Below are 22,834 nucleotides of genomic sequence, written 5' to 3'. Positions count from 1 at the left end.
ACCCCCAAACAAACACACCTTTTAAGTGTCTCATAATTTTATTTAGTAATTATCGATTGGATTGTTGTACATTCATTCAAGTTTCGTAACAATGAATGTTTCTTATCACACCTTATGCTAATACATTGATAGAAATGTTTTGAAAATTAAAGAATTATGAAATTTTTAAGGATAAGATATTGTGTAAATTTTTATACTTGTATATTGATAATTTATATTTTTATATGCATGATATAGATCCTAATCTTATTATTATATATGTTAACTAGCGTGTTGCACGGCTTATATAAAGTATTGAAATGATATAAGAAGACACTCTATCTCTCAAAACATCAAAACCTTGTGAATACAAAATTATTAAATAACATAAATGGGTATAATAAATCAAAAAAAAAAGAACAAAAAATAAATTACAGTAGCAATCGATTGTTCAATTAATATCTTTCAACATCACGGGTGGGATGAGTTTCTTTCAATAGTAACTGTTACGTACGAAATTTAGAATTAGGTTAAAAGCCCAAGGTAAAAAAGAAGAATGGGCCTGGCAATAGGGTTGATTGAACTGGCTGAAGGACACCGTGAGGAAATCAAGGAAAATAAATTTATTTATTTATTTCTAAGGAAAATACAGGACGGAAGGTTCTCAGGTCGGTAGGTCCTCAGGACGGAAGGACTTCAGGTCGGTAGGTCCTCAGGACGGAAAGACCTCAGGTCGGAAGGTCTTCAGGTCAGTAGGTCCTTAAGACGGAAAGTCATTAGGACGGAAGGACCTCAGGTCGGTAGGTCCTCAAGACGGAAGGACCTCAGGTCGGAAGGTCTTCAGGTCGGTAGGTCTTCAAGACGGAAAGTCATTAGGACGGACGGACCTCAGGTCGGTAGGTCCTCAAGACGGAAGGACCTCAAGTCGGAAGGTTTTCAGGTCGGGAAGTCCTCAAGACGGAAAGACCTCAAGTCGGAAGGTTTTCAGGTCGGGAGGTCCTCAAGACGGAAAGACCTCAAGTCGGAAGGTTTTCAGGTCGGGAAGTCCTCAAGGCGGAAAGACCTCAAGTCGGAAGGTTTTCAGGTCGGGAAGTCCTCAAGGCGGAAAGACCTCAAGCCAGATGGTTCGCAAGTCGGGAGGATTGGCGGTCGGACCCATACTATTGTAGATTGGCAGTCGGGCCAAAAGAGCGGAAGGTCTGTGGTCGGCTCAAGGAGTGAAATATAGGGAATTTTTGGTCTGCTGGGGACACGTGTCAGCATAAGAAAGGTTGGAAGACGGTTGAGAAGGAGACGTTGTAACCGTTCGGGTGACGGTTTTCAGTACGGTTTCCCAGGGAATATTTAAGGATTTGGATCATCATTTGGCAAGGGATCTTCAATCAACTTCAACAAAGCAAAGTCAGATTTGGGGATCACCACTTTAAATTTCAGTCTTTTATTTTCCAGTTTATTTTCTGTACCATACAGTGTTTAGAGATTCCTAATCTCAGGCACTAATTAATCAAGTTTAAGGATATTTTCTATATCTTTGAATTTTACTTTATTTTTGTTGAAAAATTACATCAACAAATTGGCGACCACAGTGGGAGCAAGACAAAATTGCTCATTCCAATTCCGGCGATAATTTCATACGTCTTAGATCCGGCCGAATCATCGGAAGGGTCCATATGGCAGGGTCACAACCGCAAGCATCTTCGACACCGGTGGGAGAATCCGTTCCACCACCCATTGTGCCAAATGCCGGGGACATCCCACAACCACCAACTGATTGGTGGTCTTATGTTCAACAAATGAACAACCAGCATACCTTGGTTATGCAGAATATGTTGCGTGAGCAACAAACGAACATGTTGCGTGAGCAACAGAGTCAGTTGCAGAACATGATAGATCAAGCATTGTCAAGGGTTAGTCTTCAACCCACTCAAACGCCACCAGGAGTGTCACCGTCCAGACCACAGGCAAATTTCGCAGGGCCATCATTCGTGGATAGTACATTCCCAAGTGCCACAAATCCCAACCGAATGGATCGGGGAAAAACTCCTTTGACTTTTCCCAACAATGTTCCACTGGGACCAAGGGTTACCAATTCGCAGCCGAACAATACAAGGGAGGACAGGCCTGAAGGATATATACATGATCCGATTCATATTCCTGTGCAGGATCCGTTCCAGGTTCCTGATCATCAACGCTTTCATGTAGATCCTGATGAGATTGCACATATATTAAGGGATCAGTATGGATTAACTCCTCAGATGGCTAACCGCCCTGCATATCAAAGACCTTTCCCAGAAAGGATCATTCATGAACACCCTCTCCCAAGGAATTTTCGACCACCCGACTTTCATGCATTCTCAGGGGAGGACGGATCTTCCACCATAGAACATGTTGGTCGGTTCACAGCACAATTAGGAGAGGTTGGCAATAACCCTTTTTATAAGTTACAGCTGTTTGGTTTGTCTCTTACCAGAACGGCGTTTTCATGGTTTGTAAGTCTACCTCCTGGACAAATTCAGACATGGGAAGGATTGGAAATGGCATTTCACGCTAGATTCTTTAATCCTTTACCAGTTGTTTCTTTAACTGATTTACTTGAATTGAGACAGTATCCAGAAGAAACTGCTTCACAGTTTATAGAAAGGGTACGATTGATGAAGGGACGATGTCCTACGGTAATCAGTGAGAAAGAGATGACCAATTTAGTGGTCCGGAATATGCATAATCGCTTAAGAAAGGCACTCACTGCCCTGGATGTTGAGGATTTGGCAAATCTTGCATCCAAGGCAGGACGTCTAGAGTCTTTGTTCAGAGAGGAAGAGCAGCATAACAGGCGTAATAGAGGCCAACATATGGCGAGTATGGGAACAGAAACATGCGACTTTGATTTTAATCAGTCAGAAGAGATGGCAGCCGAAATCCTTTCTGGAAAACCGTATGTATGTCCTAAATTGAAGCCAGTACCAGGATCTGAAGGAAAGGAGCAACCGACCTTTGATAGTTCGAAAGCTGATGAAATCTTTGATATCCTACTGACTGATGGGCAGATTCGTATTCCAAAGGGCCAAAGACTTGCCACTAAAGAAGAAATCAAAGGGAGACCATATTGTAAGTGGCATAATTCTTTCACACACACTACAAGTCAGTGTACTCATTTTAGGAAGGAAATTCAAAAAGCCATCAAGACAGGTCGGCTCAAATACATCACTTTAGGTGTAGACCAGCAACCATTTCCGAAACTAACAACTGCAATGGTTGACATCCAACCAAGTTCGGAAACAAGGAAAAGTTCGGTCAATAGTGGACAAACAGGGGAGCAAACTAGTCCCGGAAAAAAGAAAGGGAATCAGCCAAACAGCAGCCGACCGGAAGAACGACTCAAGGTTGTTGAAAGGCCAGTCGCTGAAAAATGGGACCGTCCAGACGGTTCTTTTAACGTGGAAGTGAAGGAAAAGGTTTTAGTGAAAGACCACCCGACCAGAAAAACGGGTTCAGTCGGGAACGAGTGGGCTCGAAATAAAAAGCCTTTACCCGTTGATATAGATCCTCGTTTCCCAGGTATGAATCGTACACAGATTCGCAATGCCAAACGCAGGTATGCTGCAAAGTATGGGAAACGAGTTCCTGCAGTGCAACAAAGAACCGACGAACAAACTGCGGCCGACCACTTGACAGGAGATCAGTCCATTAGAGTCTTTACAGAACAAACGACCGACGAGCAGGGAGCGGCCATTCAGTCTCCAATAAGTCGGTCCAGTCGGGTCTGGTCAGGAAAGCAACCGAAGGACGGATTAGGAGCTTCCGACTATACCAAAAGAAGTTCGTCGGGACAGGGGAAAGGTAAGGGAATGGCACATGAAATAATTAAAGGTTTTAGATGCCAACATTGTGAACGGATCAACATCAATCCATCTCTGGAAGAATTTCGTATTGAATCCTTGACGGTTCAATCTCGAAATGAGACGAAGGAAGAAGTGGTGCCTACAGAGGAAAATTCAAGATCTGTTAAATCTCGTCTGGGACCACGAATCCCTTGTCGAATGACAGAGGTTAACCAGATGAGTGATGAACCGACGTGGGCGAGTCTGGTAGATGATATTATGGACGAACCTTTATGGGCATTCTTGGCAGATGGCGAATTAGAGGAAACAGAGTGGGCAAAGATTACAGATTCTGAGCCTCAGTCGGAAGCACCTTCAATTGTGTTTCCTCCTATTCCAGAGGGTGCGAACTCCCATTTGAAACCCCTGTATGTTAATGCTCACATTTGTGGGAAACCAATCACAAAGGTTTTCGTGGATAATGGAGCAGTCTTTAATGTTATGCCATTGAAGACTCTCAAGAAGCTAGGGAAAGGAATTCATGATCTGTCCCCTGTGGAATTCGAAATGACAAGTTTTACAGGGCAGCCGACCAAGCCTGAAGGTATGATGGTTGCCACAATTGAGGTCGGACCAAAGAAAATTTCCACTGTTTTCTTTATTGTGGACGCAGATACCACATACTCTCTTTTGCTGGGACGAGATTGGATTCATGCCTCTCAATGTGTGCCATCAACCTTGCACCAACAGTTAATGTTCTGGGAAGGAAATCAGGTCTTTAAAATGGAAGCGAATGACAACCCATTCGACGTAACAGAACAAGTGGAAGAGTCAGTGTTTTATTCTAGTCATTTGGCTCCGATGTCTCAGTTGTATATGGCCAGGGAATACCCAAACAAGGGTTATAAAGTCACTGGCCAGAACTCGATGTTCTATTAAAAGAACACCTTTATTGTATGGCTCATGATAAAGCCACACCCATTTCTGTATAAGTTGTTTGTAATGGAAGATACAACTTTAGAAGTATGTAGTTCTCTTATTAATAAGTTCTATTTAAAGCAGTTATTACATAAAGTAGAAAATAATAAAGAGATTCTGGATGTTCACCTCCAAGAAGATGAACAATTTCGTTGGCCCGACTTATTAGAAAAAACAGAACCAACAGCTTCATCACAAGACCCGTTATTGGAGTTTAATTTAGGAACCGAATTGGTTCCAAAAGTGATCAGGTTAAGTGGTTATTTGTCTAAAGAGCAACAAACAATGATGCTTGAAGTTATTAGAAACAACATTGATTGTTTAGCGTGGGATTATTCAGAGATGCCTGGTTTGACAAGAAGTCTAATAGAGCATCGATTGCCCATCAAAGAAGGTTGTAAACCTTACAAACAACCTCCAAGGCGAATGAGTCCAGATCTGATGCCTCAAATCAAGGAAGAAATCCAAAAACTTCTCAAAGTGGGTTTCATTCAACCTTGCCGTTATGCGGAGTGGCTGGCTAATATTGTGCCAGTGGTCAAGAAAAATGGTAAGATAAGGATATGCATCGACTTCAGGGATTTGAATCTAGCTACCCCTAAGGACGAATACGTGATGCCTATGGCCGACATGCTGATAGATGCAGCAGCAGGGCATAAAATCCTTAGTCTGATGGATGGCTATGCAGGTTATAACCAAATATTCTTGGCAGAAGAAGACATTCCTAAGACAGCATTCAGATGCCCAGGGGCTTTGGGTATTTATGAATGGACAGTCATGCCATTCGGGTTAAAGAATGCAGGGGCAACTTACCAAAGAGCCATGAATTCAATCTTTCATGATTTAATTGGCAGATCTATGGAAGTGTATATTGATGATGTTATAGTTAAATCTGCCAGTTTTGACGAACATTTGAGAGATCTTGAAGAGGCATTTGAAAGAATGAAGAAGTACAAGTTGAAGATGAATCCGACCAAATGTGCTTTTGGAATATCAGCCGGGAGCTTTCTAGGATTCTTAGTTCATGAGAGAGGAATTGAAATTGATGCCAATAAGGCTAAAGCCATTCTTGATAGTCGGCCACCCAAGACGGTTACAGAAATCCAAAGTCTGTTGGGTAAGGTGAATTATTTGAGGCGTTTCATTTCTAATGCTGCTGGCAAGGTCAGACCCATTACTAAATTATTGAAAGCTGGAAAAATTGCCTTTGAATGGGGTCCCGACCAACAAACGGCTTTAGATGCTATCAAGCAGGCATTGGTTCATCCTCCAGTCTTGATGCCTCCCAAACAAGGTCGGCCACTCAAACTTTATTTGGCAAATACATATGAAGTGGTTAGTTGTTTATTGGCGCAGGATGGTGATGACGGGAAGGAAAGGGCAATTTACTATCTCAGTAAAACCCTTACAGGACCAGAACTGAATTACACTATGCCAGAAAAAATGTGTTATTCATTGGTCTTCGCTTGCACTAAACTCGAGCATTATTTGCTGCCCAGAAGAGTTGAGGTCATATCAAAGGTGGATCTCATCAAATTGATTTTACAGAGACCTACTATGAAGGGCAGACTCATGAAATGGGCCATCAAATTGGCTCCTTTCGATCTTCAACATTCCCCGCTGAGGGCAATTAAGGGACAAGCAGTAGCCGACTTCTTGGCAGAATTCTCACAAGTCGGGTATTCTCTTTGTGATAGTGTCCGACCATTTAGTTGTGCATCATATCTGGATAATCTACAGGTCGGATGTGTGCCTTATATAAGTACCAGAACATGGTTGATGTTCTTTGATGGTTCTACCTCTGGAAACAAATCGGGGGCAGGGGTCTTTTTGCAAGGACCTGATGGTCAAAAGATCAACTTACAACTACGATTGGAATCCATGACCCATAATTCGGCAGAATATGAAGCTTTAATTTTGGGTTTGGAGGCTTTAATTGCCAGGAAGGTCCAGTCTGTAATCATAAGGGGGGATTCTCAATTAGTAGTCAACCAGGTAAACAATCAATATGTGTGCAATTTCCCTCATCTTCGCAGATATAGGGACATTGTGAGTCGGCTACTGACAAGAATCTCAGAGGTAATAATTGAGTTCATTCCGAGGAAAGAAAACCAACGTGCTGATGAATTGGCTCAAAGGGCATGTAAAGGAATTCTGGAGGATATGTGGTCGGAGGTCAAGTCGGGCATAGAAGGAAAGACAGACCCGATCTGCGAAGTTACGGTCGGGCAGGAGACTATCGGACAGGACCCCGACTGCGAAGTTACGGTCGGGCAAGAGGATATCGGACAGGACCCCGACTGCGAAGTTGCGGTCGGGCAAGAGGATATCGGTCAGGAGTCCGACTGCGAGGTTACGGTCGGGCAAGAGGATAATGGACAGGAGCCCGATTACGAAGTTTTTATCGGACAGAAGTCCGATGGCGAAACAGTGTCCGATTGGAGAACAGAGCTTATCCTGTATTTACAGAATCCTGGTGCGAGTGTTTCAATTGCGACACGATTGAAGGCTTTACGTTTTCAATTGATAAATGGAATTTTGTACAAGAGATCATTTGAAGGTTTACTTTTGAAATGCTTGGGATCTAAAGAAGCTCTAGAAGTGATGACAGAAGTACATGGTGGGATATGTGGAGCTCATCGGGCAGGTCTCAATATGAGATGGGCCATTCATCGCTTGGGTTTTTTCTGGCCTAAGATTTTTGAGGATTGCATACAATTTGCAAAAGGCTGCCTGGAATGTCAGAGACATGGAAACTTGAATCATTTGCCAGTAACCGAATTGCAATTCTTGGCAAAACCATGGCCTTTTAAATCGTGGGCTATGGATATTATTGGTAAGATACATCCTGCTTCATCGAAACATCACTGTTTCATTTTGGTCGCGACTGATTACTTTACCAAATGGGTGGAAGCAGTTGCTTTGAAAAATGTGGATCAGAAAGAAGTGATAGACTTCGTTTTGAACCAAATTATTTACAGATATGGTATTCCTCAGTCTATAACAACCGACCAAGGCTTGGTCTTTACAGGGGAAAAGTTCTCTAATTTCTTGGCAGAATTCGGTGTTCGGTTACATCATTCTTCACCATATTATCCCCAAGCCAATGGACAGGCGGAAGCAGCAAATAAGATTATCATTGGGATTATAAAGAAGATGATTGAAGGGAACCCAAGAAAGTGGCATTTGTTATTGTCTCAGGCTTTATGGGCACATAGAAATGCCAGAAATACGGCCACAGGGTTCTCACCTTACCAACTTACGTTTGGCCAAGATGCTGTTTTACCAGCCGAAATTCGAGTGTCATCTGGCCGAACAGAATTTACTGATAGTGATCTTACAAAGGAATACCAACAAATTATGTTGCAGCAGTTAGAAGATTTGGATGTTAACCGTCTCCATGCAATAGATCGAAGTGTGAAACAGAGTGAAATCAGAGCAAGGAGTTATGGAAAGAAAGTTCTTCACAGGACATTCCAAAAAGGAGACCTAGTCTGGAAGACCATTCTTCCTACATATAAGAAAACCGATCAATTGGGAAAGTGGTCACCGAATTGGGAAGGACCATACATTGTTCAAAAAGATATTGGAAATGGCGCGTTCATTATTGTAAATCATGAAGGTAGAAGAGTACATGATTGTATTAATGCTAAATATCTGAAGAGGTATTATCCTGCCTTTTCAGATAACAAAACTGCCTGAAACCACATATTATTCAGAACCCATTTATGGGGGTTCGAACCTACTGGAAGGTTCATTTCTGTTAGTCATCGTGTAGTTGTGAGAAATTTTCTGTCTCTGAATCAGACTTTTCATCCCAGTGAGTGGATATTAGCTCTGGTTCTTCTTCAATAAGATCTTCCAAGTCTGGTCGGTACCTTTCCCATTGGCTTTGCATGTCATCTAGATCTTGATGGGTACGTGCTTGCATGTCTGTTAGGGCTTGATGTTCACGGTCAACAATGGTACGCAATCTTGAAAAGACTTTTCGTTGATTGGAAAATATGTTATCCCAACCAAGGTCTGGAAGTATGGTTGCTGCATGATTTTCAATCATTTCCATGTGATGATGGAGATCAGGGATGCGGCTGAGGATGTCATGAAGAGGTTCATACCCCTCAATGACTTTTTCCATCAGGAGGATGACGCGATGAATAGTTCTTCTACCTCGTTGGGAGAATCGGAATTTGAAGTCTAGTTGCTTGAGTATATATAACAAGTCTTCTGCATGGCCTCCAATAGGGTGATTACCTACAAAGAAGGGTTGAAGAACACCCTCCCAGTTGCTTGATGGAACATGAGGTCGGTCATTCGCCATGTTTGTTCACACTTTCAGTGTTTTGATTTTTAAAATATGCTTGGGAATATGTTTCTTAAAATGTGAGAAACAGTGTTCTTTTAAAGAAGGAGTTTGGTTCGTTTCCTATAAAGTTGGGAATTGAAAGGTGATCCTTGTTTTGAGAGAAGAAAGAAAAAAATGGATTACTAAGTCAGTTGTTGTTACAAAGGGGGAAATATTACAACAGTGCCCCTAGGGCAGTTTTTATTTGTGTCCATTTGTTTTCATCCCTGGATAGCCTTCTGGTAATGGCAGCCGTCTGATATCTTCTGATGAATTGGGATCGGGCTTGGGTTTTCAGCTCTTGATCCAATTCAGCCTCATTTTTGGTATACTTCTCAAGCAGATGCTGTTCATTGGTAATTTGCTTATCCAGGGTAGACTGTTCTTTCCTCAGCTCCCGCAATTCTGCCTCCTTTTTCTGAATGGCATCATCAACCAGAGCTTTCGTGCTAAGGAGACCACCCAGTCTTCCAGTAGTCTGCTGAAGGGATTCTCGAGTCTTGGCCAAAGAATTCTCCAGCGTTGTTTGATCGAAGTCGGGCTGGGGGGTTTCGGCTGACAGAAGGCCAATGACTAACACTTCAGTCTTGAGCTCTGTAAGTCTTTCCATCAGCCGATGCAGAATGGGGACGGCTGGCGATTCCGTTGGAGTGTAAAAAAGAAGGCCGCCAACCGTCTGAATGAGTTTGTCCAATAAGTCGGATCTCAATTCTGAAAGGGGATGGTTAATGGCCTCAGTGAATATGGTTCGGGCCTCCGCTGGAACCGGAACAGTCGATAGGACAGCTAAGTCCGAAGGCCCCTGCAAGTCCTACAATGTCAATAAGTATTCCAAGGGAGGTGCAAATTTATTCAGACAAGATATGTGTTACCTCTGGGCGGACTGCTGTCAGTGAGGGGGGCAGCAATGAGGTCGGTCGAGTAGGGCAGACAGCTGGTATAATAGCAGCCGACTCGTCGGCTGCTGCGAATGGTCGCTGAGGTGCCGACCTGGGTCCCTATGGAAAGTAGTATTGGAAACAGTTAGTGTTTTTCGAAAGAAAAGTTATGACATGGATTGGTTTAATCTTACCAAATTAACAGAAGTCTCCGAATCGGATGAAGACATTTCTTCCATTTCTGGAGGTTGGGCTGCCACAGGTGGTTCTTCTGCCTGCCATTCGATGGCTAGGGGGGGCGCCGCTGCTGGTAGGGCGGCTGCAGGTTGGACGGCTATATCTAGAGCCACTGCAGCCAGGATCTCCGGGACACCTTCGATTTCGGGATCAGCAGCATCAGGGATGTCGTTTTGAGGGTCAGCTTCGGCGAGGGCGGCTGGTTCTTCCTTTGACATAGATGAGTCTGATGCCATGTATGGCGGCCGACCCATCTGGGAAGTAGTCCCCTCGCTGTCAGAAGAGACCCCTGCTGCTGATGGGTTGGGTGAAGGTGTCTGTGGAAAAATCATGAAGATGTTTGTTGTTTAATATATTAAGGTTGATCATCCGAATCCTAAGTCTTGCTGATAAAGGAACTTACTGGTTCTATAGGCATTGTTGGTAAAGATTGTCTCCTGGTCGGGGGCCTGGCCCGACCACTCCTCGGTACGGGAGGAGGAGTTTGCCTCCGCGTCGGGTCCTCCGCCCGACTGCTCATTGGCAAATTGGTCTGGACCAAAGGCCCGATTGAATGGTCGGTTAGTGCTGGCGGCGGTTGCGTGGTCGGTGTCACCAAGGTCGGTTCTGGGGAATGAAATGAGTAAAATCAAAGTTATGATATAGTGAATTGGTTCACGGTGTTAAGAAACATTACCAATTCGGGGTCGGGTCCTTGCTGACGTCCTAGTTAGTCCAAGGTCTGCTAGTGTTTGCTGGTCGGTCTCCGAGGTCGGGGGTGTTTGCAGCTGGGAAGTTTTTCTTTTGCGCGTGGGACCCCCAGATCCGATTCCCGGGGTTGTTTGTTTTTGGGTGCTAGTATGTATCGCCGCCCCTAGAACCAGTCCTTGGGGGGGGAGGAGTACGTTCAGCAACCGATCCTCGTCAGGGGATATCAGGGACCATACAACCGACCACCATTCATTGAAAGTATCTACAATCTCAGGGTTGGAGCGGAAAGGAATATAAGAATTGGAAATTATATACGTGGTGAGCTGGGAGATATAAGAATGGATTGATTTAGGAAGGACTCGTCGGTCGGGACTTTGAAAAATTATTTGGGGACACGCGACGGGTCCAGGGATACCTTGGCAACAGCCGAACTGGCGCGCCATGAATTGAGGTTCATAGTTAAAAGTGTAAAAAGTTTTCTGCCCTTTTTTATCAAGTTTCTTGCTACTAAAAAGAGACCTGGGTTTGAGGGCGACGTCCCAGGCGAAAGGATAGGTGGGATGAGGACAAGGCTCAGGAGTCGGAAGCGGGTTTGGTACTGGAAAGGGCCAAAAATGGTCGGGAGCATAACCCGCATATTTTTTATACATAGAAAATCGAGAGTTACTGCGGGTATCTGTTAAAATGGCAGTTATTATTGGATCGGACGATTGGAGTTTATTGCGTCCTGAGCAGAGTCGGTTGAGGACTAATCCTAAATGTTTTTCAGATGTTGGCATAGTGGGCGGAGATCCTAAGTTAAACGCGTTGGGGAAGTAAAGACGGAACCAAAGTTCTAAAAACCAAAAAGGACCCGACGCGGCAGTGTCTAATTTCCTATTATCGTTATCTGTTAAACGAAGGCTAACCCTGGTGAGTCCTTCGAACAGATTGGCTAAAAATAGGGTGCCAAGGGAGAAGAACCGACCTGACGCAATATGAATGGCCAGGTCGAGGTGAGAAGGAAGGACACTTTTGGAAGGGGAAACAATGACGTACCTACAAAGCCAGAACAGGATAAAGGCAGTATGCTCCCGGTCGGTTACAGGGGTCCCTGGAGCCCCTTGCTGGTCGGTTGCGAACTTTGTCCAACCCCATTCCTTCACACCTTGTAAAGACCATCCCGGATGGTCTTCTGATGGCTCCTGCCCATCTAGGGCTCCCATTACAGGGTCTTCACCCACGACTGGGAGATGTGCGATCATGGCCACGTCCATAAGAGTTGGGCCAAAGGGGCCTGATGGGAAGAGGAAAGTCCCATTTTCCGCATTCCAGAAGGCAGACATGGCCAATAACACCTTCTCATGCAGGTTGATAGGCATGGTGGACAGCAATATTGCTTGGTCGATTTTTTGGGAACGCCATTGGGTCTGGAAATGTTCTGCTACTCGTCGATACCAAGCGCGATACAGATCTTTTGGGTCTGTGAGATGGGTCTTGATGCTGTCCCGGATGCGAACTGCTTGGTAGTTGGGATTGTTGATAGCCAAGGCGTTGCGAGATTCCAAAACTTCCCTCATCCGATTTGAATCTTCAGGAGTAGTGCAATATGGACGGATCGTCGGAGTTAGTACTTTCGAGGCTGAAAATGGACCTTCTGGAAGGGTTCCGTCGAAAGGAAGGGCAGGCATGTATTGATTCGCCATAGTTAGAATGTTTTGGGATTGTGATTCACACAGGCTTGTATTGCGAAGATGGAAGTTTATCAGGCGTGTTTCAGTAACTGGTGCAGTTGCTAAGGGAGTTTTTCAAGAGGGTAGTGATTTATGAACTTCCAAACATTGATTGTTAAATGGCGTTTGAAAGTCCCTTGGCGGCGGGCAAGTTGTTACGTACGAAATTTAGAATTAGGTTAAAAGCCCAAGGTAAAAAAGAAGAATGGGCCTGGCAATAGGGTTGATTGAACTGGCTGAAGGACACCGTGAGGAAATCAAGGAAAATAAATTTATTTATTTATTTCTAAGGAAAATACAGGACGGAAGGTTCTCAGGTCGGTAGGTCCTCAGGACGGAAGGACTTCAGGTCGGTAGGTCCTCAGGACGGAAAGACCTCAGGTCGGAAGGTCTTCAGGTCAGTAGGTCCTTAAGACGGAAAGTCATTAGGACGGAAGGACCTCAGGTCGGTAGGTCCTCAAGACGGAAGGACCTCAGGTCGGAAGGTCTTCAGGTCGGTAGGTCTTCAAGACGGAAAGTCATTAGGACGGACGGACCTCAGGTCGGTAGGTCCTCAAGACGGAAGGACCTCAAGTCGGAAGGTTTTCAGGTCGGGAAGTCCTCAAGACGGAAAGACCTCAAGTCGGAAGGTTTTCAGGTCGGGAGGTCCTCAAGACGGAAAGACCTCAAGTCGGAAGGTTTTCAGGTCGGGAAGTCCTCAAGGCGGAAAGACCTCAAGTCGGAAGGTTTTCAGGTCGGGAAGTCCTCAAGGCGGAAAGACCTCAAGCCAGATGGTTCGCAAGTCGGGAGGATTGGCGGTCGGACCCATACTATTGTAGATTGGCAGTCGGGCCAAAAGAGCGGAAGGTCTGTGGTCGGCTCAAGGAGTGAAATATAGGGAATTTTTGGTCTGCTGGGGACACGTGTCAGCATAAGAAAGGTTGGAAGACGGTTGAGAAGGAGACGTTGTAACCGTTCGGGTGACGGTTTTCAGTACGGTTTCCCAGGGAATATTTAAGGATTTGGATCATCATTTGGCAAGGGATCTTCAATCAACTTCAACAAAGCAAAGTCAGATTTGGGGATCACCACTTTAAATTTCAGTCTTTTATTTTCCAGTTTATTTTCTGTACCATACAGTGTTTAGAGATTCCTAATCTCAGGCACTAATTAATCAAGTTTAAGGATATTTTCTATATCTTTGAATTTTACTTTATTTTTGTTGAAAAATTACATCAACAGTAACACAATAAGAATTATCAAAATTCGTGAAAGAACATGTAAAATCAATAACAATATAAGTTCCAAAGCAAATGAGTATAAATTTTAAAAAATTTATATACTCACTAACAGATAAAATTTACTATCCACTAACATATAAAGCAATGAAAAAAACTATAAAAAAAAAAAAATTTCAAAATTTTGTCAATGTATAAATTAGACACTAATCTCAAATATATAACATAGAGATATAGATTATTACCTTATAAACTTACTTGACATTATAACATGCCCTATAAAGAAATATGTATGCTTTTAACTATTAAAATGGACCCGAATAGTATACGGGTAGGATTTTCTCCAGTTATCTGTTCGGGTGGGTCTGGAGACACACTCATGGAGCGGGACCTCCATTTTCAAACTTCCATAGCTTCTTCGCTCTGTCTGATATCTCGTCTTTATCTTTACCTTACTACACTGATTTCTGCTTTCTCCGTTTCTTTCTCACCATTTGGCTAAGTATTTGTATACCTCTACGCGTACACACTACCGTATGCCTACCTAAATTTCTTGCGGGCGTCGCTGCAGATTCATCGTTGAATTCGTCTCCGCCGGCACAGTTAGATCCGTCGATTGTTTAAGTGTGGGCTGTGTCGTTTCCCCAATTAGGGTTTCGTGTTTCAATTGGATGGAGATCTAGTGATGTGCCGGTGCTCCGAAAATCTAGGGTAATTATTTTTGCTCAATGTCGAGTGCATCTGGGTCAGCGCCGCAGCCGGAGGTAATTCTGGAATGGCTTCAGAAGGAAATGGGTTACAGGCCACTCGGTCCGTATGCGTCTTCCACGAAGTCGTCAATCCCCACTGCCGATTCACTCCGCAAGATTTGCCGCGGGAACATGATCCCCGTCTGGAGCTTCCTGGTGAAGCGGGTGAAGTCGGAGAAGACGGTGGAAAATATCCGGAGGAATATTCTTGTCCATGGCGCCGACGACGGCGGGAAAGGGAGGAAGAAGGAGGTATCAGGAGGGGGGAAGGAGGGCGGTGCTAGCAGTGGTAGGGAGATGGCATTGCAGGAGAGGGAATTGGCGGAGAAGGAAGTGGAGAGGTTGAGGCAGATCGTCCGGCGGCAGCGGAAGGAGTTGAAGGCAAGGATGATCGAGGTCTCAAGAGAGGAAGCTGAACGGAAGCGTATGCTTGATGAACGATCAAATTACAGGTTCTACAATGATTGATTCTAATGCAATGATATGTGTGGTTTAACTTTGTAATATGTTTGATTTCTTGAACATTGCTGTTATTAGTATGAAGCTTGATAGAAATTTATTGGGAGTATGATTTTTCGATCATTATGTTGAAGTTTGTCGAATTCGAGAATGGTGAATTTTAGGAGACATGATTGATGCAACATCTGATTTGATAAAGCAGCCCTTGATATAAATTTATTGATTGATTCTAATGTTTTGAAGCTTGATGAAAATTCATTTAGAGTATGATTTCTTGATCATTATGTTGAAGTTTGTCAGAGAATGGTGAAATTTAGAAGACATGATTGATGCATCTGTTTCGATAAAGTAGCCCTCTTTTTGTAGTGTCTTAAATTTGTAAACTACTTGTATTTTTGTAGGCACAAGCACGTAATGTTGGAGGCGTACGATCAGCAATGTGATGAAGCTGCAAAGATATTTGCCGAGTACCATAAACGGTTACGATACTATGTAAACCAAGCTAAAGATGCCCAAAGATCTAGTGTTAATTCAGCACCTGAAATCGTGACCAGTTTTCACTCAAATAGCAAAAAAGGCAGTAAATCAACCGATGATGTCATTCTTATTGAAACTACAAGGGAAAGAAATGTTCGGAAAGTTTGTGAATCTCTTGCAGTGCAGATGTCTGAAAAGATTCGAAATACTTTTCCCGCCTATGAAGGAAATGGGATACATTCTAATCCCCAAATTGAATCTTCAAAACTAGGCATTGAACCAGATGGCGACTTACCTGCTGAGATTAAAGATGTGATAACAGATTGTTTGAAGACTCCTCCACATTTGCTTCAAGCAATTATTTCGTACACCCAAAGGTTGACAACTTTGATCACTAGAGAAATAGAAAAGATTGATGTTAGAGCTGATGCAGAAGCACTTAGGTATTTTCATAAACTTGAATCCTTCTCATGGTGTTTTTGTGCTGATATAATTTTACTCTACTTATGTGCCACACTGTTTTTAGATATTAGCGTGTATATAGCTCGTAAATTGATTTTTATACCATTTGTGATTGCGCATTGTGATCTAGTGTGTATCAATTTGTGTAACTCAAATCCATTTGTTCAGCTGTGGTTTGAATTTCTTTCGCGACTTCTTGTCTTACCATTGAATGTGCTCATTTCTCTTTATATTTTATTATGAAGGTACAAATATGAAAACAACACAGTAATTGAGGCTTCTTCTCCAGATGTAAGCTCACCATTGCAATACCATCTCTATGGTTATGGAAAGCAAGGAACTGATGCAGCTGCAAGAGGTACCGAGTATCAACTTCTAGAGAGACAGGTTTCACCTCCTACTAAATCAAATTGCCTTTTGTTGATTTTTTTTACCATTCAGTCTAGCAAGTGCTACCTTATTTGTTTACCTTTTATTGAGATTTTGTAGAATTTCTTATGCTATCTCTTCCTAGGATTGAAGGGCCTTGATACTAATTTAGAACCTGCACTTCTTTCTTTACTTTTAGTCATGCAGTTTTCATCTCTTCCGGTTTTCCACATATTTGGTCCTTGTTCAAGTTGAAAACATGCTTGTACTTGGTTACATAGGTCCATTTAAAATAATATGTTTGTATATATATACATATATTTAACAGAAAGCACATGTACAACAATTTTTGGCTACTGAAGATGCACTCAACAAGGCTGCAGAAGCTAGAAAAATGAGCCAACTCCTTTTGAAACGTCTTCATGGAAGTGATGATTCAGATACTACACAGTCACTTGTTAAAGCTGGAACTTCCCAGAGTATGAGCAGCCTTAGGCAACTGGAGGTAATGCCTGCTATTTGATCTATTGAAACCCAATGTGTTTACATTGCCTTGTTTCTTTGGTCATTTCTACATGATCAGGTGTACGAACATGCCAAATTGGTGATCTATAATAATTGTGTTCTGATCTTTTTGTTCATTGGAGAGCCAATATTTTCTCTTTAGTTTTAATGCCTGAATCTATGAATTAGCATACTTGGGGAATAACCATCAATCTGGTTAATGCTGCATTATTGGATAAAAGCAGCTCGAGAAAGATTGATTATTCATGACCACTGGATGTCTATCTTCCCTGTTATTTAAGTACTGGTCTTGGGTTGGGGTGTTGTATTATAGAGGTTGCAGCTGAACTTTCCTAAATGAGAGAAATATATATATATGTGTGTGTGTGTGTGTGTGTGTGTATGTATTTGTGTGCATGGGTGTGTGTGTGTAGAGAGAGTGAGATTTATGTTATCTTTATATGCATAGGTCTGTTCAAGCATTGCATGGTTGTACGTGATTTCAACTTAAGAACTGCATTTGTTCAAGTGTTACCTCAATCTTTCCTTTGCAGTTAGAGGTTTGGGCCAAGGAAAGAGAGGCTGCTGGGCTAAAGGCTAGCTTGAATACATTGATGTCAGAAGTACATCGATTGAATAAATTATGTGCTGAGAGGAAAGAAGCCGAAAATTCTTTAAGGAAGAAGTGGAAAAAGATTGAAGAATTTGATGCTAGGCGGTCTGAGTTGGAATCAATCTACAATGCACTACTTAAGGCAAACAAGGTATATCTCTATCTCTCTCCTGTTCACCATCACCCCAACATATTACACACATGTCCTCTGCATTAATTTGCTAAAAGTAGTAGGGATAATCTGCCATTAGGGTGTAAGTTGTGCATTGGAAACTCATCATTTCGGTATAATTTCAGTTTTATATAAGCATTTAAGCATTCTCTTTGAGAATAGAAAACCATTTCTATTCTCATGAAGTCAGCTGTTTTTTGGGGGATATTTATTAATGAATACAAGCAAATATTGTAGGATTGGCAAAATAATTCTGTTCAAGAAATTGTTCAGATGATGACCATTATTGCTCGCTTTTATATAAGAAAGTGAGATTCTTTTTTTGATTTATACTAAATGACGAACTATAATCTGTTGTAGGATGCTGTTGCTTTCTGGAATCAACAACCATTAGCTGCAAGGGAGTATGCATCTAGCACTATAATCCCAGCATGTAATGTGGTTTTGAACTTGTCAAACAGTGCGAAAGATCTCATTGATCATGAAGTTTCAGCCTTCTATCGAACACCTGATAATAGTCTTTACATGCTTCCATCAACACCTCAGGTATGTTGCCTGGACAGGAGAATTTGGTTTCAGTTTTGAAATTGTTTTTTGATTGAATTGTAAATCTTTCTTTCTTTGGTAGCTAATGCATTTTTTATTAACCTATTATGTTCTGAAACCAAATAGCAAGTAGCTGATGTGAATAAACCAGGTCTTGATTGGTGCTCTTTTAGAATTTTTACCTTCCAGTTCTTTTTATGGACCTTCTTTATTTCTATAGGCTCTCCTGGAGTCAATGGGTGCCAATGGATCCACAGGACCCGAAGCTGTTGCCAATGCTGAGCGAAATGCAGCAGTCCTAACAGCTAGAGCAGGTGCTAGAGATCCTTCTGCCATTCCTTCTATATGTCGCATTTCAGCTGCTCTACAGTATCCTGCTGGTGAGCTATCGTTAACCTCGGATGTTTGCTTCAAATATTTTCACATAAAATTACTATTTGCCTTGTGATGGCCTTTTATAAGTTCTAATATTCTTGAGTACATGAAATCGACTTCTTTTCGCATACTAAAGGAATTTGTGGGTTACATTTGAATGGTGGTGTATTCAAGGTTACTATTGTATTAAATCATGTTTAACAAGAAGCATCTGATTTGTACCTTGTAAGTTTCTCATGACTCCCATGCACAAGAATGGGTCTTCTTTCTCACTATTTTTTTGACGGTTAAATTGACAGTCTACCGGATCCACTTGCTCTTCCTAGTATGACTCGCTGTCTTTTTTTGGTACTAATTTTCTAATTGCATTGGTCCAAGGATTTGTACCTGGTGAGCTATCGTTAACCTCGGATGTCTGCTTCAAATATTTTCACATAAAATTACTATTTGCCTTGTGATGGCCTTTTATAAGTTCTAATATTCTTGAGTACATGAAATCGACTTCTTTTCGCATACTAAAGGAATTTGTGGGTTACATTTGAATGGTGGTGTATTCAAGGTTACTATTGTATTAAATCATGTTTAACAAGAAGCATCTGATTTGTACCTTGTAAGTTTCTCATGACTCCCATGCACAAGAATGGGTCTTCTTTCTCACTATTTTTTTGATGGTTAAATTGACAGTCTACCGGATCCACTTGCTCTTCCTAGTATGACTCGTTGTCTTTTTTTGGTACTAATTTTCTAATTGCATTGGTCCAAGGATTTACATGAATTCTGAATGCTCTCTCAAGTTTTGTGTGAAGTAGCAAAGATACATTATGGTAGAATTATCTTGACACTATGTCTAAGTGTACTTTTCAAGTTTTCTGGAGACCTGTGTACGTGGGATAACTCTGTTCGGTTACTGAAGTAAAAATATTATGACTACTTGCTGCTTAGTTTGAGATTTTCTTGTTTGCAAGATTAACTTTGAATAATGTATGTCTGCGACTCTCTTACATGGCGTTAAACATATAGGTTTGGATGGTTTGGATGCTGGTCTAGCATCAGTCTTGGAGTCCATGGAGTTCTGTTTAAAGCTTCGTGGTTCTGAAGCTACTGTATTGGAAGACTTGTCGAAGGCAATTAACTTGGTTCATATCAGAAGGGATCTTGTTGAGAGTGGTCATTCTCTGTTAAATCATGCTCACCATGCATTGCAAGACTATGACAGGTGCTGCTACTCTTTCTTTTTCTTTATCCAATTTCTTCAATTTTGGATCTTCTTGTTAGTTCGTTGGATCAATTTAGCATTGCCTTTTGGGCACATCCATCTCTGATGCTTTCTTGGACCTATTGATACCAAATGCAGAATTCAGCCGCCCATGCCCAATAAATTGATAGTTTCGATTATACATTGTATTTTACAAATTTAAGTTATAGACTGAGGAATTCCGCCAATCCAACCATTATATATATTGGACAAAGATGCATTGATGATTTTATGGGCTCTCCTTTGCAGAACAACAAACTACTGTCTTAAAGTGGCAGCTGAACATGAAAGAACCATTTCGGAGAAGTGGTTGCCCCAATTGAGTACTGCAATTCTAAATGCCCAGAAATGTCTTGAAGAATGCAAATACGTCAGAGGGCTGGTAAGTGAAGTACTTTTTTTTCAAGATACATTTTCCTGACAGTCAAAAGCTTTCACTTGCCTCTGAATTTTTAATCTTGATATTTCTGTCTTAATGGAAATAGTAACCAGTACTGATCTTCAATATTTTCATTTTCTTGAATAAAAATTGAAAGTATTTAGACCTTAAATAGGATTCAGAACAGTGCTTAGTCAATCATTTCAGTTAAATTGAAAGAAAGATAATTAAATGTAGGAGACAATGCAATAAAATTCCATGTGACCCTTTCCTCAATAAACTCTGGCAATATTCCATTTAATTAATGAAAGATGGCAAATCTACTCTTTGAAGCATCTTATGTTGAATGCCTTTTCAAGAGAAATTATGTATATAGTAGATGTACTTACACCTTGTTCCTTTCTTGTCAAAATTCATAGATATTGTCCCCAAGGTGAATTAAGGTTTTGGTATTGTTAACCATTAAATAAATAGTTTCGCCCTAGCTCTCAGTTCAATCTTCCCTCCCCTCCGGCACATTGAAATCCAAGAAATAAACATACATTATATGGAATGATCACCATCTTGATTGTAGTTTGGTTGCTAGCATGTTATTACAATCTTGTGACATTATCTTTTGTTGGCGAATTCCTCTAGTTGGATGAATGGTGGGAACAACCCGCATCAACTGTTGTCGATTGGGTCACTGTTGATGGACAAAATGTTGCTGCTTGGCAAAATCATGTAAAACAACTTCTGGCCTTCTATGACAAGTAGTAATTACAAAGTGGATGACCCTTTTAGTTGTAGAAACAGGTAATTTCTTACTCTCTTTTTTATTCTTATACCTCGAATGATTACTCCATCCCCGATTTATTGATTTAGAACCACATATAAACTTCTATCCGGCGGCAGATCGTTGCAAATGCTGTCAAATCGGGAGCATAGTTGATATTTTACATAGCATCAAACAGGCTATTATTTGTTTTAAATGTGATCGGGAAAAGGGAAGCTCAGAGCTACTGAGCACGGGCGATCATTGTTACGCTAGTGCCTAAATTTCTTCTTGTATTCATCTCGGAAGGTAGATCATCTACACTTAACTTCCCTGCGACTTTCGAACTTCTTTAAGAGTTGATTGTTCCCAAATGCTGGAATGTTGTTAATTTGTGCAGAAAAAAAATGTAGTGGCATTGTAATTCTGCTTCATTGGCTTGTTACGTAGTTGCATTGATGCTCATCCCCCCTTTGTTGTTTTTGTCATTTTAAATTTACTTTATGCATCATTTCTTTGCTCTTAAGGATGAGTGGACATGTTCTTGACACGTTGAGTTCAGGTAATTCTCTAGATTTAAAAGAATTTTTTTGAGTTTTGGAACTTATGATCATTGAAAATCGACAAAACAGAATTTAGTAGATGATTGGAAAGTGACAAAATGGAATCACGGGAATGAAATTTTACTTTGGTTTGCTCTGCTCTGCTCTGTGCCCGTGATGAAAGATAAGACTTACTCTGACACACTTATCAGATCAGCATCAATTTTCTTTTACTTGTTTTTCCTTGCATTTGCAAAAATTAACTGTGGTTATTTTTTAATCCCAGTAAATATATATTATTATGCTGAAATTAACAATATTATTTGATGTATTGTATTGTATTATTTATTCTCTATCCCCATTTATTCAATTCAGCTGCGAAAGAGTATGAATATAAGGGGAATGATTAGGATGGATTAATTAGCACCATGTTGGTTACTTGGATCATTATATGAAAATATAATGGACAAAGAGTATGAATACAGGGGGAATGGTTAGGGTGGGTTAATTTAGATCTATATATGAAAATATAATGGACAATATATGTTATTAGTGAGTGCACATTGTTGTATAATGTGTTAGCATGTATCGTGTATTGTGATAATATACATGTGGTTAAATTAAATACAATATGGTTTCTATGAATTATTGTCGTGGTTACATTGTATGTATGACTATATATTTATTATGGTAAAATAAGTGATGTTAGTATTTTTTTATATCATTTTTATTTATCTATTTAAAAATTTATATTTTAAAAGTTATCACATACTAATATTAAATATTAAAATCATTATTTGCACTTTTGTTAATGATAAAATATATTTTCCGTATGATAAAAATTAATAAGGTAATGACATTTATATAATATATTGTAATTTGTAAGGATATTTGTAATGTTCATAAATAGTATACTTACTATCAAGGAAAATAGATAATTTGTTATAGGAGGGAGGGAGTATTATATTTTTTTAAATCTATTTGTATCAAATATGTAAGTTTTTATTATTTTTAAAATTTTGAAACCTAAACATGGATGTATTCTTTGGAAGAAGTTTTAAAACTTTTACTATTTATTTAAAATTTTCATTTAAAAAAATATACTAATCAAATATTCATTTTTTATTTTTTATATTATAATAAAAAATTATTTTTATATTAAAATAAATCATCAAATTACATTTATTTATATCATATATAATTATATATATAAAATTGTATAAATAATATAAAAATAATTAATATGTATATTACTATTTTTATTTGACTTTAAAGGATTTCACTATTGATATTTAAATATTAATTATTATATAGTAAAAAAATGATA

The 22,834-nt window shown here is 40.6% G+C and overlaps 1 protein-coding gene across 2 annotated transcripts; it reads left to right on the top strand.

Annotated features, from left to right (window-relative positions):
- Positions 1-14,210: 14,210 nt before the first annotated feature.
- Positions 14,211-21,389, top strand: LOC127258358 (AUGMIN subunit 5). 2 transcript variants are annotated; one of them, XM_051285164.1, is made up of 11 exons: positions 14,211-15,052; positions 15,461-15,979; positions 16,244-16,385; positions 16,696-16,872; positions 17,426-17,635; positions 18,017-18,202; positions 18,423-18,582; positions 19,598-19,793; positions 20,082-20,214; positions 20,848-21,006; positions 21,076-21,389. In XM_051285164.1, the coding sequence occupies exons 1-10, from the start codon at positions 14,580-14,582 to the stop codon at positions 20,965-20,967; spliced, it is 2,316 nt and encodes a 771-aa protein (XP_051141121.1). In that variant the 5' UTR covers positions 14,211-14,579; the 3' UTR covers positions 20,968-21,006; positions 21,076-21,389. The 2 variants fall into 2 exon arrangements, with proteins under 2 accessions (XP_051141121.1, XP_051141120.1); XM_051285163.1 differs by having other exon boundaries at positions 14,212-15,052; positions 21,106-21,389.
- Positions 21,390-22,834: the final 1,445 nt, after the last annotated feature.

The sequence above is a fragment of the Andrographis paniculata genome, unplaced genomic scaffold, assembly GCF_009805555.1.
Source record: "Andrographis paniculata isolate CXL003 unplaced genomic scaffold, ASM980555v1 Contig59END, whole genome shotgun sequence".
Lineage (NCBI taxonomy): Eukaryota > Viridiplantae > Streptophyta > Magnoliopsida > Lamiales > Acanthaceae > Andrographis > Andrographis paniculata.
The sequence above is the reverse complement of the archived record's forward strand: the minus strand, read 5'-3'. Positions and strand labels throughout refer to the sequence as shown.